At 45.2% G+C, this 16,255-nt stretch overlaps 2 protein-coding genes across 2 annotated transcripts in view; both read left to right on the forward strand.

Moving 5' to 3' along the window:
- LOC308160508 (nck-associated protein 5-like) overlaps nt 1–16,255 on the forward strand; it is a gene marked incomplete at its 3' end in the record, with an annotated part of 50,269 nt that overhangs the window by 30,569 nt on the left and 3,445 nt on the right. Inside the window, exons 7-10 of the mRNA XM_080534421.1 lie at nt 11,745–14,007; nt 14,915–15,071; nt 15,293–15,365; nt 15,608–15,895. Of these exons, the coding sequence (XP_080390547.1) occupies nt 11,745–14,007; nt 14,915–15,071; nt 15,293–15,365; nt 15,608–15,895 (2,781 nt within the window). The remainder of the gene's footprint in view (nt 1–11,744; nt 14,008–14,914; nt 15,072–15,292; nt 15,366–15,607; nt 15,896–16,255) is intronic.
- LOC308159626 (uncharacterized protein) lies at nt 8,931–11,712 on the forward strand (the record flags this gene model as incomplete). The annotated part of the gene is made up of 7 exons (XM_080533445.1): nt 8,931–9,068; nt 9,186–9,254; nt 9,980–10,018; nt 10,208–10,327; nt 10,525–10,614; nt 10,871–11,545; nt 11,707–11,712. Exons 1-7 carry the CDS (start codon nt 8,937–8,939, stop codon nt 11,710–11,712), a joined length of 1,131 nt encoding a protein of 376 aa, XP_080389571.1. The 5' UTR covers nt 8,931–8,936.

A 16,255-nucleotide genomic window follows, 5' to 3' on the forward strand; every position in this document is an offset into this window, starting at 1 on the left:
GCCTCTGTGTGTTAGAATGGATAGAGCCCATAATAAGTCTTGGCAAGCGAGGCTACTCTCAACATAGTTCTATTTTAGATGCTTGTGTAAACTAGGATTAGGGTTAGGCCTATGCTGTGGCTCGTCCATCACTGTGAATGTTCCTGGGTACAGCACATTTTTTAATGCCTATGTTTAACTGATTTTATAATATAACTGTAGGGCAAGGTTGTATCAGCAGTGGCAAGTCTGTTAAGGTCAATATACTAGATACTCAGAGCCTGTAAGAACTGACATTCATGAAAGAACCCTGGGGCTTTTGATTTTGAGTTGAGGAAGTCTAGTCTGGAGTCAAGTCAATTCAGGTCAAGTCTCTTGTCAACTCAATTAGGGTCAAATGAAGAAAATGAGTCAAACTTTCTAATGAAGTACCGGACAACACAGTACGTGTTTGAATACAATGGGATCTTGAAGATTTTTAGTATGAACTTCAGTAGAATGTTTTCTACACATTTGTTTACTGTACATAACTGTTCTCTTATGTTAAGAGAATCCTTGTATCCATGTCTGGTGCTCTCTCTGCAACCTTATACATGTGATGAGAGATTGTGGCCGTATGTTGAGGTATGGTATCATCGGTATAGGAATTCTGTAATGGCAAACACTAGAGACAATACCTCACAAATGTCTTCTCTGTTTACTGATACCAGAAGACCCAGGAATAGGGTTCTTCAGCTTGTCCCTATGAAGAATCCTGGAGAACCCTGTGAAGAACCCTGTTTTGTTCTAAGTAGAACCTGTTTTTCTGTATGCAAGCGCCAGAAATCTCAGGTGACATTACAGCTGTTGTTGACATGAGTCATCTATTGAGGCTGGCCCAAAAAGAAAAAAAACATAGGCTGCTCTTCCAATCCACATTACTACACAAAGCCAACTTTGCAAATTTATTTTCCATTCACTGCCATGATCTTCTCTGTTGCATGGTCCTGGGCAGCCAATCCGACCCTCATTACCGGTCTGATTCAGTATGAAAATCCTCTTAGCACAGAGCCGATGTTTTCTACCAGTGGCTGAATGAACAGCCTGTAGGAGAACTCCATTACTCAACCGGCCTGTCGGAAGTCCTCTCTGTCCACTCCCTTTGTGCGTTACATGGTGGGATCTCTTTTGAAACGTAACCCCCCTTTTCTCTTTTATGGCCCCGGCCAGCAGCTGTAGGGTTAATGTTTAGCAGCAGCAGAGGCAGAGGCAGTTGTGGGAGGAGGGGATAAGGAGAGGGAGAGGAGAAGAGAAGAGAGGTGGGGGCTGGTCCACAGCTGTTGTAGTAGGCTGGGTCTATTGGGGTAGGAAGCCTGCCTCCCTCGCCCTGGAACAATGGGAGACATGGCAGACACTGCAGACAGCACAGACATACACACAATGCACACATGCCCAAGGACGGGCCCCTTTCTCTCTGTAGTGTAGAGGAAGCTGACTTCCTCACCGAAAAAATCACCACTTGAGCCGGAAAACACAAATGTTTTTCCCTTGTGGCCTTTTTCGGATGACTTCCATTTGCTGTGTACTGGGGATCTTGTCTTGGATGCTGTGACTGGATGCCAGGAAGCGAAGCAAGGTGAGACTGGACATTTTTGGGACACAGACATTCGTAATCTGAAATACTGTATATCTGTGCTGAAAAAAACACAAAGCTCCTGTAAATGTCGTTTCTTTGCCTTTTTTTGGTTTTCTTGTAGCTATAATTAAATGTCAAGATATTGCTTGTTTAGTGAAGATAATGACTTGTGGTTGTGGTAGGTGATGTTACAGATGCACAGCACATGTGTCATTAATGTTGAGGTCTGACAGAGCAGATGGACACTGGAACCAGAGAGCAGGCAGACACAGGCAGGTCCGTGTTGCCCCCTGTGTTGTGGTGTGCTTGTGGCATCAGTGGACTACGCCTAGGGCAGCAGTAAACAAACTGTTTTCATTAACCTATCAGCAATCGGATCTGTCAACTAATGGACCATGGAAATATACTGGGTTGTTTTGCTGAGAACAATGTATCATGAATCAGAGATGTACACAAATGTTGTTTGTTGTTCAATGAGAAACCTTCCCTATCAATGGTTAATGGACTGTGTCTCGGGAAGCACTAATCGGCTTAATAAACATGTCTGTTTATTTTCTTCATCTTCCACCCTAACATGGAGACATTGGAGTTGATATTCTGATATCAATGTGTCATAAATCACACACTGGGGATAGAGGGAATGTGTTACAAATGTTGTTTGTTGTTTATTGAGAAACCCATACAGTCTCACTGTGTTGGCACTGGCAGGCCTATAGTGCAGTTCCTGTGGGGAGGGTGGGGTTTTGGGGGTTGCCTGGCAAAGATGGGGAAATATCCCATAGAGGCCTCCATTCTGTTTGATTACTCTCAGAGATGGCCTCAATCCAACCGTTCAGTTCTTTGGGAGTACCACCCCCCATCCACCCACCTACCTACCCCTCCCCCAATCCTCTATTCCCTGTCTTCCCCCTCATCCAAAATATTGTGTTTGTATGTATCGGCCTCACTTCATATTGCCAAATACCAGAAGCTGCACTAACAAAGAAACCTGATACCCTGATTCGTACTATGTACAATATCACTCTGCTTAGATATCTATTTAAAACTACAGTGGAATGTGTAAAATCATTTTATATTACTGTGATTTTCAGGTCCTGCACAAACTGTCTGTGTTTGTCTTCTAGTCATACTGTTTACCTCTCCACCGCCTACACACGCTGCCCACGCTGAGAGAACATCAATCTGTGCCACCCTAGATTGGCAGATGGGAAGGGTGCTGTTTGACATGGAGCCTTAGACGGGCCTTGCCTCAGCCTAATCCCAGGGTGTGTGACTGACATGATTTAAGAAGCTTGGAGGGCTTCTGCTCTCTGCTCTGCAGACTCTTCTTTGATTTCCTTAGCCTTGCCCTCATTCCTTGAATAGATAGTAGTCTCGTTCCTCACGGCATCTCACCAGCCCAGCCACTTTGAACTCTTTGAGTTCGATTTCAGATGACCTCACTCGGTGTGATATCAATGCACCACTAGAACCCACAGGCAAACTCACAGTGATAATTAGTCACTGAGGTCCTATTTTTTCGGTCTCCTACACATGACTGGATAGTACCATTTTCTTCTGTGTCTTCACATGTGATCTGCCGTGTTGTGTTTGTCCCACAAGAGATCACAGATCACTGTTTTCACACAGGAGCAGGTTGATTGACTGCTTTGATGATCTGGAGCTAAAGCCCTGCGTGGAAGGGCAGATGCTGAACACTACTAATCCCATTTGGATTTGACAAGATCTAACCAGGATCAGCCCCGTTTCTCTAAAAGGCACTATAGGGAGTGAAGAGTTAATACTGTGGCTCTGTGTCTAAACTGATGTGATGGAACAAGGTTAGACTGGAACTGTAGCCTTGCAAGAATCAGTGAGGTCCCATTTAGCTAGGAGGAGCTAAATCTTGTGGAAACAGAACATAATTACCAATGAATTCAGTAATAGGGAATCCCTGATTACTGACTGGAAGTTCAAATGAATTGATTGTAATATGCTGTGTCTGCAGTCTGCATGGCCGTGTTTTCACAAGGACATGAAAGGGGACTTCTTAAACGCTTGTGTCTGTCTGTTGAATTATTCATCCGTCTTTATTTCATTACACTTTACAATGACTCAGAAGATGAAAAGGAAAGATGAGAGGGAGAGAAGGAGAAAGGAGGCTTGTGGTCTTGGCGCGGGAGGCTGGCGTCTGCGTCGGTATCTCCCCGTGGGCGATGGAGATCCCTCTCAGTTTACTGCGTGCTCTAAGAAGAGATGAGAGGAGAGGAGGAGAAAGGGAGAGAAGAGCGAGAAGAGAGAAAAAGATAGGAAGGCCCATGTAGGCCACTCTATGACCACTTTAAAGCTCCCTTCTATCAAGATGACAATGTTGTGTTTTATTTTTCTGTCAGGGAAATTAAAATGAGGCAGGGAGGAATATGGCCTTGATGTGAACAGGCATCAGACATCACTAGATGCTCTGACTGGTGGGACTGACTGGCTGGTAGGATTGGGGGGATGACAAAAGGAAGGGTGGAGAGGGTAACAGTATGTTTCCATTTTGTTTTTCCTCAGCTCCTTGGTTGTGACGTTGGAGGAAAGAGGTGTCAGCCTGACAGGAGCTTGACTTGTCTTCTCGGCTCTAAAGAGATCTGACATCACAGGTAAGTGTTTGCGTTTATGTTTTTCTAGGACGCTCTCAAAGGATCCAGCTGTTCTATGTTCTTGTCTTTGTCTGACCACCTATAGAATTGTGATTATTTTCACCACCCATGAAAACAAACCCTCCTTGCAATGGCTGCTGGGTAGTTCCTATGAAAGACACTATGGCTAATTATCTATGGTGGATGACACACAAGTTTTCCTCCAGTATAGTGTTACCATTTTATTTGTCTCCATATGAAAGCATCTAAATGTCCTCAAGCACTCATTTTATATGCATCCATTTTACGTTTTAGGGAGAACAAAAACGTTGTATGCCTTCCAGCTCAGAGATGACACATGATATGGTGTGACATCAGAGATACACGACACTTGTTTTGTTCTTTTTCATTGGTTGTGCCTTAACCTGTGAAAAATGTGGCTTCATGCACTTTGTTTACATGTTGTTATTTGCATGTAGTTTGGATAGTGTGGATGTGTCTGTTAAATCACAGCCGTTGCTTGACCATGTTAACCTCATAGGGTCCCCTCTTATCTGTGTGTTATATTCTCTGCTTCCTCATCCAGCAAATATCTATGGCATTGTTTGTTGTGGCATTGAAATAACAAACTAGTGAGAATGTATGTTTGTTTCTCTGCTGACTATTCAATAGTGGAAGATCCTATTTGCCCTTTTATCGGCATGGTTCCTATTTAAAGAGGCTGTGTCGGGTTATTAGTGATCAGACACAAAAGGGTGAGGGTTCTGCTTATGTCTCACTGGCTGGCAGCCATAATCTAGCTGCTGTATTAACATAGAATATATAGTCAGTGTTCTCTATCTTACAGTGCAGAGAGAGAGAAAGAAGAGCAAGATGATGGGACCCGCATATGTGATTTATGACCGGTATTATCAGTTACCACAGTCTGTAATTGCCTGTATATACTCGGTATATACTACAATCTGGTATTTACCTGGGATAGGCCTATATTAAATTGTTTCGGTGACAAATGACAAATGTCCCGGGATATTTTATCATCACAGAAGGTGATGATAAGGCAGCAGGCGATATGGATGGAGCAGTCCCCGAGGACAAATTAATTAAGCATCCGTCTCGTAGCCTCTCCGATCAGCCCTGTGTCTGTACCCAGTGCTCTGTCTCTGGGGTGCTCTGTGGTAGGAGCTGCCTGGCACTGCAGTCTTAGGGGGGCTACACTGAGCCTCTCTCCCTGGACTAAACTACAGCCTCTCTGCCTCTCAATGGGCCTTTGTGTGGGAGCTGTGAGACTGGCCATGGCCCTGAGCACCACCATGACAATGCAGTAGCTCAGCACACGGTTGTCTCTGACCCCTAGGATCACATTGTTTGTGCTGGTTCGCAGGCATAGCATTTTCTACGGATCTTGGAAATGTTATGTCATTAATAGGATTTGAATGGAAAAGGGGGGCCACGTTGATCAGTCTACAATCCATTTGTTGTTCTGGAAGTGTCTATATAGGTATTTTTTCTCTTTTTTTCGGTAGTGATGTATTGTTCAATTCTGCACTAATGCGTTTACATGTTATATTTAGACAGACTTGTGTATCCTGTATAATCCACATGGACGTTCATAAACGCAGATGCATGTGTGTTGCCAGGAGCTGTTTTGTGCATTAGGTACAGAATAGATGGTATTTATAACCCTTCAATAACACTTTGGTGTCCAAGGTTAAATGTCCATCTAATATCTGCTTCCACTATTGTACAAGAGGCATTGATCAGCCCTCCTTTAAAGGTGCAGTAGAGCTCGCTCTTGATAACTGCTCAATACCTACAGTTTAGATAGAGCCATGAGGTTGACCATACATGGGTGATTCATCAATATTCGTAAATAATTCCCTTAAATTCTTGTAAACACGCAAAATTAGCTTGGTGGTGGGAGATTAAGTGGCGTAGCACAGTAAGGCGCATAGGCCTACCTAGGGATGGGAATCAAGAAGTACCAGTTGAGGTAACACATTGTTCGATCCATTGAAATCGTACGCCTCCAAGGTTGTCGATTCCTTTTATTGATGCCGGCATGTGTTATTCTAATCTAATCTATTCTAATCTATACTAATCTTGCGGTAGTATCTCACTTGAAGTTGTATGTAAATGTTCAATTGGTTTATGGTAATTTGGTAGGCCTAATTATATTATGAAGTTACTCTTCCAATTAATGAGACAAGTAAAATGCATAGTTTAATATTATCAGCATAATGATATTGCTGGCTTCACAGTAGCCTCTTTTCTAAATAGGACAGACATCAGTCTTCACATGATCTTGTTTTGGCCACACCTTCTAAATTCTAAAGAATAATTGATTATTTTATATGTGGTTCAAGCTTATTCCCTTTTGAAAAGAAGTATTGTAATTTGTAATTTATTCAAATGTTACTAGGTGTACATGCCTATTTTTCTAAAGAAGAATTGTTTATTTTATCAATCAGTTTTAGATTTGTTTTCCATGTTATATCCTTTTAAGAAAAGGAGCATTGTAATTCATTTTTATAAAATTAAATTTGTTTTTCAGATTTTATCCCTTTTTCACCCAATTTGGTATCCAATTGAACCCAACCTAGCATCCAATTATCCCCTGCCTATTGCGTAGGATCCGCCGCACGACCCCGTGGCCGGCAGCCCCAGAGGAGACCGCCAGGCAGACTAGCTGTCTGGCTCCTCGAGCCCAGCACCGTTATTCCGGCACCCCGGGGGCGCTGTTGCGCGACGGATCCTTGTCCGGAAATATTCCTATACCCAGGGGTGCACATAACTTTTTGGGGCCAGTGCTCAGAGGAGCACCTAGGGATGCTGCTTGGTGCTCCCCGAGCTCGCGAGTCACGACCCGTCCCACAGGATGGATAAAAAAGGGATACATGGATAACTTATATTAGCAAAACGACGTTTATTCATAAATAAAGATGAACGAACAAATGATTGTGTGCAAAACAAAAGAAACAAATGCAAAATCAAATGACTGCTCTTTAAGCATGAAAGTCTGTCAGACTCCTTTAAACACAATGAAATCAACTGACATCTCTTTAAGCACTAACTGAATGTCTGTTCTTTAAACACAATGAAATCAACTGACATCTCTTTAAGCACTGCTCTGTTCTGTAAACACTGAAATCAACTTTTCAACAAAAAGTTACAGCCTAAGCATTTATTTATGCTACAAGCTTAATCATCATCATCACTGCTCTCTTGACTGCTGTTAATACTGTCCTCAATTTCAACCATGGTAGAGGATGTTGTAGGCTATCACTTTAAATAGCTCATTATTTTGATTGTGCAACAAAGTCTTTTTTTATTTTATTCTAATAGAATTCCCAACCATATTCCCTGGGTCAGGGGTCTATGTGCGATAATGAAGCTGTAAAACAAACGTCTGAACGTTTGAAAGCTTCAGAGAAAAGAAACGTGAAGTCCCTTGGTGTTGTTTTTCCTTTTAGCGACGAGTCGTTCGGGACTGAATTTTCACGTGCGGCGTGATAACCGTGCGATACGCGATACGCGGAATGAAAGTACGAGTTACGATACTTTCCGAATGTTTTCGTGAGGGGCGCACCAGTTATGTGCACCCCTGTGCACCCCTGCCTATACCGCCCTCGGGAGCGGCCGCTCAATATGCCGCTCCCTGTGTGTGCCCCGGCCATATCCGGGTCTGGCGAGCTGGGATTCGATCCCAGTCTCCGGTGGGCAGCTTGCACTAGTGGCTAGTGCTTAGACCGCTACACCACCGCGGGGCATTGTAATTCATTTTAACATGTTCAAATGTTATAAGGCAAACATTCTACACTGTGGACAGAGACTCAAGATAATAAAACACCTGCGTTGACGCTGAAAACTTGTGTAGGCCTTTTTTTCCACACAAAAAATGTATCAGGAATCGATAAAGAATCGAACCGATAAGCAGAATCGATAATGGAATCGGTATCAATAACATCTTATAAATTCCCATGCCTATGCATACCATATTATCTCACAGTACCTGGTTCGATTCTGGCCATCTACATATCCTGCATGTCATCCCCCCTCTCTCTCACCTGTCACTCTCTATTTTCTCTCTCCAATAAAGCAGAAATGCACTAAAAACATGGTGGTGCTGAGGCCTGCAGTCTTATTAACTGCAGTGTGCGTTCTGTCTGATGGTCGTGTGTCCTGCAGTGTGTGTTCTGTCTGACGGTCGTGTGTCCTGCGGTGTGTGTGTGTGTGTGTGTGACATGTCTATCGTTTGATGAGGGTGAGTCAGAAGAGGGTGGCTTACTTGGCAGGGCTTACATGACTTACATGGAATTAGGGCTTGTCTTATCCCTATTAATGACACACTGTCTTAATATGCCTGTGAAATCCAGGCAGAGCCCCATCTTCCCAGACTTTCTCCACCAGCCCCAGCTGTCACAGCGTCCCCGCACCACTCCACAGCAGCATTGCTAGTCTTACCTATTGTACGCACCTCTGCCATATGCTCAGTCTGCTCCCATAGTCCTGGTTAACAGATTCTCACTATGCAAGTAAGAGATTACTCAGTGATCTTGCTTTCAAAGCCTGCTCACAGCCAGAGGGATACATAGCCTACTACATACAGTATCATCTCTACATCATCAAGAACTGACAGTAATACTTTCATTATTTCTTCTTTTTACACTTCCTGTCATGTTGGGCCTATTCATGTTTGTGGTGTCATACTGTAGTATGTATTGTTAATCTCTCTCTTACAGATGAAAACAATGTCTGATGAAACAGAACAGAGAATGTGTGATGAGGATTTTGAGTCGGACGAGGGGGACATAGAGTCCTACCTGGAGGAGGACCACAGCAGTGAGCTCCTGGACAGACTCAAAGAACTGGAGGTGAGTCAACAAACCGAACAAATGATTGAACACAATACAATGTCATGTAGAATTTAATCTCAACACATTTGTAACTCCTTTATTTTTATTTCAATGTTATTTCAATTCTTTCAACAGGCAGAAAATTCTGCCCTAGTCTTGGCAAATGAGAGTCAAAGAGAGGCGTATGAAAGATGCCTGGATGAGGTGAGTTCTGGGAAAATGTTTGACTACCGGTATTTTGAAGCAGAGACACTTTAGGGTGTAAGTCAAGTTTTGATATTGATTCAGCTTGGTAATATGTTCTTCTAAATGTCTGTTTTCTGTGATCTGATGTGTTGCAAAGATGTGCTTGCCACACTTAACATTAAGTTGCCCATATACCTGTCTAGTAACTATAATTAAGAACTAATTCCACTTTTGTAATAAAAAGAATCACTTAACTCTATACTATATAATTACCCAATGACTATGTAACAACGTGTTTATACAAAGTTGTTCCTACAGCTACTTCTAGCTCCTAGAGTTTTACCACACAGGTTTAATGATACCAATGATCTCTTAAAGGCCCACGCCAGTGATTCACAGAGCTATTTGGGAAAGTAACACCATATAGTAGCTAGGAACTATTATCAATGAAATGTGTGTAAAAGTTGCTTAACTCCAGTGACAGGAGTTCGGAGAGTTATTTTTGACAACCAAGCTAGCCACGTCACACTTCAGAGCTCTATGTCATACATCACAGCATATGGGGAATCATTTTAAGAGGAGCTGAGAAAATAGAATGTATCGCCCAAAATACATACACTCAGAATTTTCTGACTTGAATCATTGTGCAACAACATTGTGCTGCACCAGGATGTCATACATCAGCTAAAAACAGCAACATTTCTAATGTGTTTAAAGTTGTTCTTCCCTTGTGGTGTTATTAGGTGGCCAACCATGTGGTCCAAGCCCTTCTTAACCAAAAGGTAAAGTACGAATTCAACATAAAGACTCCACCATCAAAAACATTTGACTTGGGTTCACAGTATTTTCTAAACATTACCCTCATAGACATTTCATCTCTCAATCGCAAGCAGCAAGACTACGAATTACGGATGAATTCTACATGTAAAGTGGTGCCTCCACACATTGTGTGTGTCTGTCTGTCTGACTAGGATCTACGTGAGGAGTGCATCAAGCTGAAGATGCATGTGTTTGACCTGGAGAGACAGAACAGGGTGCTGTGTGAGCTCTTCCAGCAGAAACTGCCCAACCAGTCCAGCGCTCACTACCAGGTAAAGCAACCGCATTATCTGTCTGTGTGTTTGAAAAATCGATGTCTTAGTCACTTTCACCTTCAGCTCCATGTTGTTGTATAGACATTATGACAAGGCTAAGTTTAGCTGCTGTGTTGTTGTATAGACATTATGACAAGGCTAAGTTTAGCTGCTGTGTACATAATATCATAATTGCCTTGATTCTCCTGTTACAGGTGCAGCCAGGACCACTCCCAGAGTACAATACACAGCTGCACAATGACCCTGCCAAGCAGGTGGAGTCACAGACTGAAGCACAAGCCAAGGTGAGGACAAAGCAATCACCAACAACACCTCAATCACCACTCCTATACACAACTGGCGTCTATGGTCTCTTATTCAGACACAATAAAACACATTTCCTGTTTCACTGTTTATTTTCAATAGACAAACTTCTCTATTGAGAAGGATTTCCTTAAAATGCAAACAAATGTTTTTATTCTGTCAAATGTCCTTTGTGTATACTGTATGTGAGGTTTTAGTGCTATTGAATGGAGTGATATGGATCTTTTCTTTTCAAAGGGAAATGGCTACCGCACGCCTCACCAGCACGCCTCCCCAGGCCCCCGAGGCCCGGCCGCCTCCATGGAGGCCCTGTCCCCGTTCTTCAAGAAGAAAGCACACATCCTGGAAGTCCTACGCAAAATGGAGGAGACAGACCCCCTCAAGTTCCACCCCTCCTCCACCACGGCAGGCATCTCCTTCTGTGACTACAGCCAGGTGTTGATGTCCACAGAAACTGTCCTGGCGGCTGGAGACCTCCCTCTACAGTGCAAGGCCCACCACACACACTGCCGCTGCTCCTGTTCGGACCCTGACTCAGTCACCCACCAGCACATCAACGGTGAGGAGGTCTCGAAAAGCGAGGGAGGTCACACATGCCCTTCACACTGTAAGAGGAGTCTGGACAGTCCACTCAAGTATAATCACGTATGCAGCAGCCCCTCAAAGCTCAATTCAGCCACCCCAAACCATGTTTCATCCACAGCTGCTATAAGTGAACACCACCACATCAACAGCACGTCCGTGGAGATGTCCAGTCTCTCATCGAAACAGCAGACCCAGCCACCGGCAGACCCTAACTCCTACCTGTCAATCACAGGCACAGAGAGTAGTCCAGCCACCCAGATCACGGAGCAAGCGGTGAAAGGGCCAAAGGGGCTGAAGGCTGCTGAAGAGCAGGTCCCGGACACTGAGGTAAGCTGTCTCAAAGGGAATTCTGACGAGGGCAGTGGTGGGTATTCCCCTGCCTCCCAACTGCCCGTCCCTGGAGTGGTGGAGTGCCCCCAGATAGCATACTGTGAGATGGAAACCAGGGAACTCACTCACAACGGGTTGCGACTCTCCGCCACCGACAGCGCTAGCTCCGCAAATGTGTGGAATGAGGACGACACAGAGTCAATCCCAGAGAAGGACAGCACAGAGCCCGAGCCTTTCTCTGGGAGAGCGAACGTAGCCGTCAGCCCCAACCCTTCCTGCCTTATCGACGTGGAGGCTGCTGCTATATCCACCCCGTCCAAGATACTGAAGTTCCTCAAGATCCCCTCCATAGGAGAGAGGACCCAAGCTGCTGCCAGTCCTGTCCGCCTCAGTCCACAGCTCACACGCAGCTCCAGGATCCCCTGTCGCACCAACAACTACGAGGTCTACCACTCCCCCGTCCCTACACGCAAAGCCACTACCACAGAGAGGGTTAGACCGCCTCCGCCCGTCAGGTCAGACTCCTATCCTGCAACACACTCGGCTCCGACCTCCCCACCGCAGACAGAGGACGTCTCCTCCTCACCAGGCCAGGAGCTGGGCTGCAGCAGCCTCTCAGCCTCCTCCAAACCCAGCCACGACACCACCAAGCTGGCCTCTGCCACCGTCCCTGCCACTGTGCCTGTCCAGGCCTCATCCTCCCCCAGGATCTCCCAGAGGGTCCCTCCTCACTATGAGAATGTCTCTGACCTTTCCACCTCCAGCCAGCAGGGGGAGTCCCACTGCCCTGAGAATGCGAGCATGCTGCCCTCTCATATCAACAGCAGCAGTGGCCCTCTCCTACAAACAGACAGGAAGCTAGTAAAGTCGTTACAGGAGGACAGTGTCAGTATCCCCAGTCCCCAGCAACAGCAACAGCACCTCTCCCCTGCCTCAGTCTCCTCCTCCTCATCTTCATCATCATCCTCATCCTCGTCCGATCCGGATGTTGAAATAGACAACATTGCCTGGCAAACCCATCATAGCCTGCCCAGCACATACGGCCTCCACAAAGCACAGAGCAGCAGCGCAAACTACCCAAGGACGAAAGACGGAGCACAGGACAAGGACCATAGAGAGACCACCGTGCAAAACTCTGAGCTCTCCCAGGGCCCAACGGCTGCCAAGAGAAACGATCTCTCGTCCATCCCTAAGAGGCCCGGGGCTGGGAGGCAGCCAGCTGAGTCTAGCAGCCACCACACCTTCAAAGACAGGCTGGCCGCACTGGGCAAGCTGAGGAGCTCCGAGGATTTACAAGTCAGCGTTGTTCTACCAGCAGACAAGCCAAAAAACACAGAGTGCAGCGAGAACCCATCAGTCACAGCCTATAGCGATGAGAGAAGCAAGACGACGGAGAGGCCTGTTGTAGATCATCAATTAGAGGAGCAAAGACACTCGAGATATACTGACTCTCTGGATGGAAAGCCTAAAGGTAATGTTGGCAGCTCTGCATTGAAATTCCCTGGTTCCTGTCATCCACATGAGCCCGGGGCCAAGTCTCTGCCATCTGGTCCTGCAGTGGCCAAGCCGGAGCTGGACACTCTCTCCTCCAGAGTGGGGGTGGCCAAGACAGAGAGCACTAAAGGTAAACTTGGCCTACCTTCCCCCAGCACCGACACCCCTCAGGTTTTACGCAACAATATGAAATGCCCTGGGTCTTTAAACCTCTTTTACAATGGTAAACCTTCTCCCAGCCCTTATACCAACAGCCCCAACAAAGTCCCCCCTAAATCCCCCTCCAAGCCCTGCCAGACACCTTCTGTCAGCAGAGGGGGGAAACCCACGGAGGCGCCACGGTACTCGTCCAAATCAGAGGACAGGAGCAAGCTTCGAGCGAACGCGAGGAGAAACCCAGCCAACGGAGACAGCCTTCCCCCTCCTCCCCCGAGACCGACCGACACACAGGAGGAAAAGAGACACTCTGCCCCTGTCCCTGTCCCTGTCCCTGTCTCCGTTCTACAGTCGGCCATTGAACAGAAAGTGATGAAGGGCATAGAGGAGAACATGCTGAAGCTGCAGGAGCAGGACAGAGGACAGGTCACAGAGGTCAAACAGAAAGCGTCCAACGGCATCGCCAGCTGGTTCGGCCTGAAGAAAAGCAAGCTGCCGGCACTGAGCCGCAAACCAGACACAGCGAAGGTCAAGGACGAGAAGAGAGAGTGGAAGCTTAATATACCCTCTGTTGGGAAGGACTCCAAGATGGCTGCCAAGTGCAAAGAGGGGGTGGAGAGCCTCAATATCTCCTCCTTGATGGAGAAGGCAGAGAGTCTGAGGCGGGCGCTGGAGGAGGAGAGGCTCTTCGTGGAGAGATCAGGCAGGGGCCACTCCTGTGAGGTGGTGATGGACCCGAGTCAGGGACAGTTGGCCGTCATGTACAGGGGAGCACGTTCAGACAACTTCATGCAGCAGCTTCTGAACAGGTAGAAATAGTAATGTGATACATTTGTGACAGGGTTTGGTTAAAAAGTCCTCAAGTAGGGCATGGTCATTTTTCCAGTTTATGAAAGTGATTGTAAGCTTTAAAATGATGTGTCATACATTAAAATCTGAAAATAGTTGAAGCAGATTGCTTATTTGATGCTTATTTGAATGTTGGTCCACCTCAAACTAAATAGCAGAGAAACACGCTCTGAATCAAAGCACAGGCAAAACAGCTGCTAATAGCTAGCGCTGAAAAGGAACATCGCTACGAACATCTCACTGCATGTTTAGCATTTATATATAACATTCTGATAGAACATGAACAAGCTAAAAACATATAACTACACATAATTAGATGATCACACAGTCCTTGCTTTTGAACACATCTTAAAGCGTAACTTTGTTTACAAGCCATGAATCACTTACCAGTAGCCTACGGCAGACGAGACAGAGAAGTAGAGGTATTTTAGTGATCCTAAAACTGTTGTTTGTTATATATCGAGTGGGTTCGTCAACCCTTTTTTAAGGAGCTTTTTGCTCATTTGCACGACTTGAGAATTGCCAGACATGCGGTCCTTTTCACCAGACCATGTCACAATTTATTTTGCGCTTTTCTAGAACCCATACTCACTTACACAGATACATGAATAGATAGATATACAAACACAAGTGAATAATAGATACTGGGTTTCTATGGCTAGTTAAAGGGGTCGTTTGTCATTTTTCGTCTCTGTTCAAAACGGCACTTGTTTGTAAACTGAAAGGGTGGGTCTTGGGTGATGTCACCATTTGTTTTTTTGTACTGGACTTTGGCCTAATTTTGTAATCTTTAGTTTGCCACTGTGGAAATGAGAAGTTACTGATTGCAGCGTTATTAGTTTAACTGAGTGTTTTGATTGTGCCCAGGGTGGATGGTCAGGACGGCAGCATCATTGTTCCCCAGCGACGGCTCTCCTTCGACTGTAAGACCTCCAGACCCATGTTCGGTCAGCAGATCGAAGGCCTCATCAGCCACACCACCGCCAGAGAGGGCCACATCACCAGCAGGGACGACATGGACAAGGTACAGTATAGCTGAGTTACCACCTGTACTTTCACTTTATGTAACAAGATGTTTGTGTACTGTTATTCTATTATGGGATGGATGTACAGTATTTGTGATCAGGCAATGCCTTTCTTAATTAGACGAAGTTGTATTGAATTGAATTACATTGAATTTAATGTATAGCATTATTGTGAAAATGTGCATAATGAGAACTGTTTGTTGTTGTTTGTTTTCCCCAGGGGTCAGATATGATCAGCAAAGTTACTTCAGACGAGAATTTAGCTGACTCAGTTCATTCTCAGCACTTTGCAGGTAAGAAAACGTTCTGCTTCTAATGTTCCGTGCTTTGTGAAGAAGTAAACAATCTAGATCTCAGATGTAATGTTAATGTAAAAATGTTAAGAAGGGGAGGTTTGGAATTTTGATACTTGCTCATAAGACATCAGAACAAACTGATTAACAGGGAAACAAAAAGGGTTTATCAAATGTAATGTGTTTCCTTTTCTTCGTCCTCCTCTTTTCTGTCCTCTCCTCCTCTCCTCCTCTCCTCCCAGGCTCGGGGGCCTCCACCTACACCCTAGACAGTGGCATCGGTACCTTCCCTCTGCCTGACTACAGTGGTGGTGCAGCGGGTAGGAGCCTGTCCAAAATGAGGGCTGGAGGAGAGAACCAGGCCTCAGGTTCCCCAGGGAAGGCAGGGCGGAGGTCTAGGACCCTGGACAGAGAGATGACTTCCCTGGAGGAGTGTTACCAGCCACACAGAGAGCTGGTTCCCCCAGGCCTCTACGGCTCTGCCGCGCAGGGGAAGACATCCATACAGACAGCAGGAGTCATTCATGAAGGTACTGACTGACACTACTGGTCTTGCCAGTTTGTAAGATGATAGTACAGTAGAAAACGTCCACTCAAGTGACAGTAGTGTTAGTGACAGTAATATTATCTGTCATGTTCTGTGTCATGAGCAAGAAAATGTTTGTTAAATCAAATGTTTTTTATTGAGCCAAAAAAGAACAAACAATCGTATACATACAGTACGCTCATTTTCATTTATATAAAAAAGTTATTAAAATGATTTTCACATATCTGCACATACACACAACAGACGATACAAAAAATATAGCATTGTATCTTAAGATTTGGAACAGTATCGAAAACGATAAGTAAGTACGTATCTTCACATGTATCTTCACATATATAACAAT

Source organism: Nansenia antarctica (genome assembly GCF_963989245.1).
Source record: "Nansenia antarctica genome assembly, chromosome: 6".
Taxonomy (NCBI): domain Eukaryota; kingdom Metazoa; phylum Chordata; class Actinopteri; order Argentiniformes; family Microstomatidae; genus Nansenia; species Nansenia antarctica.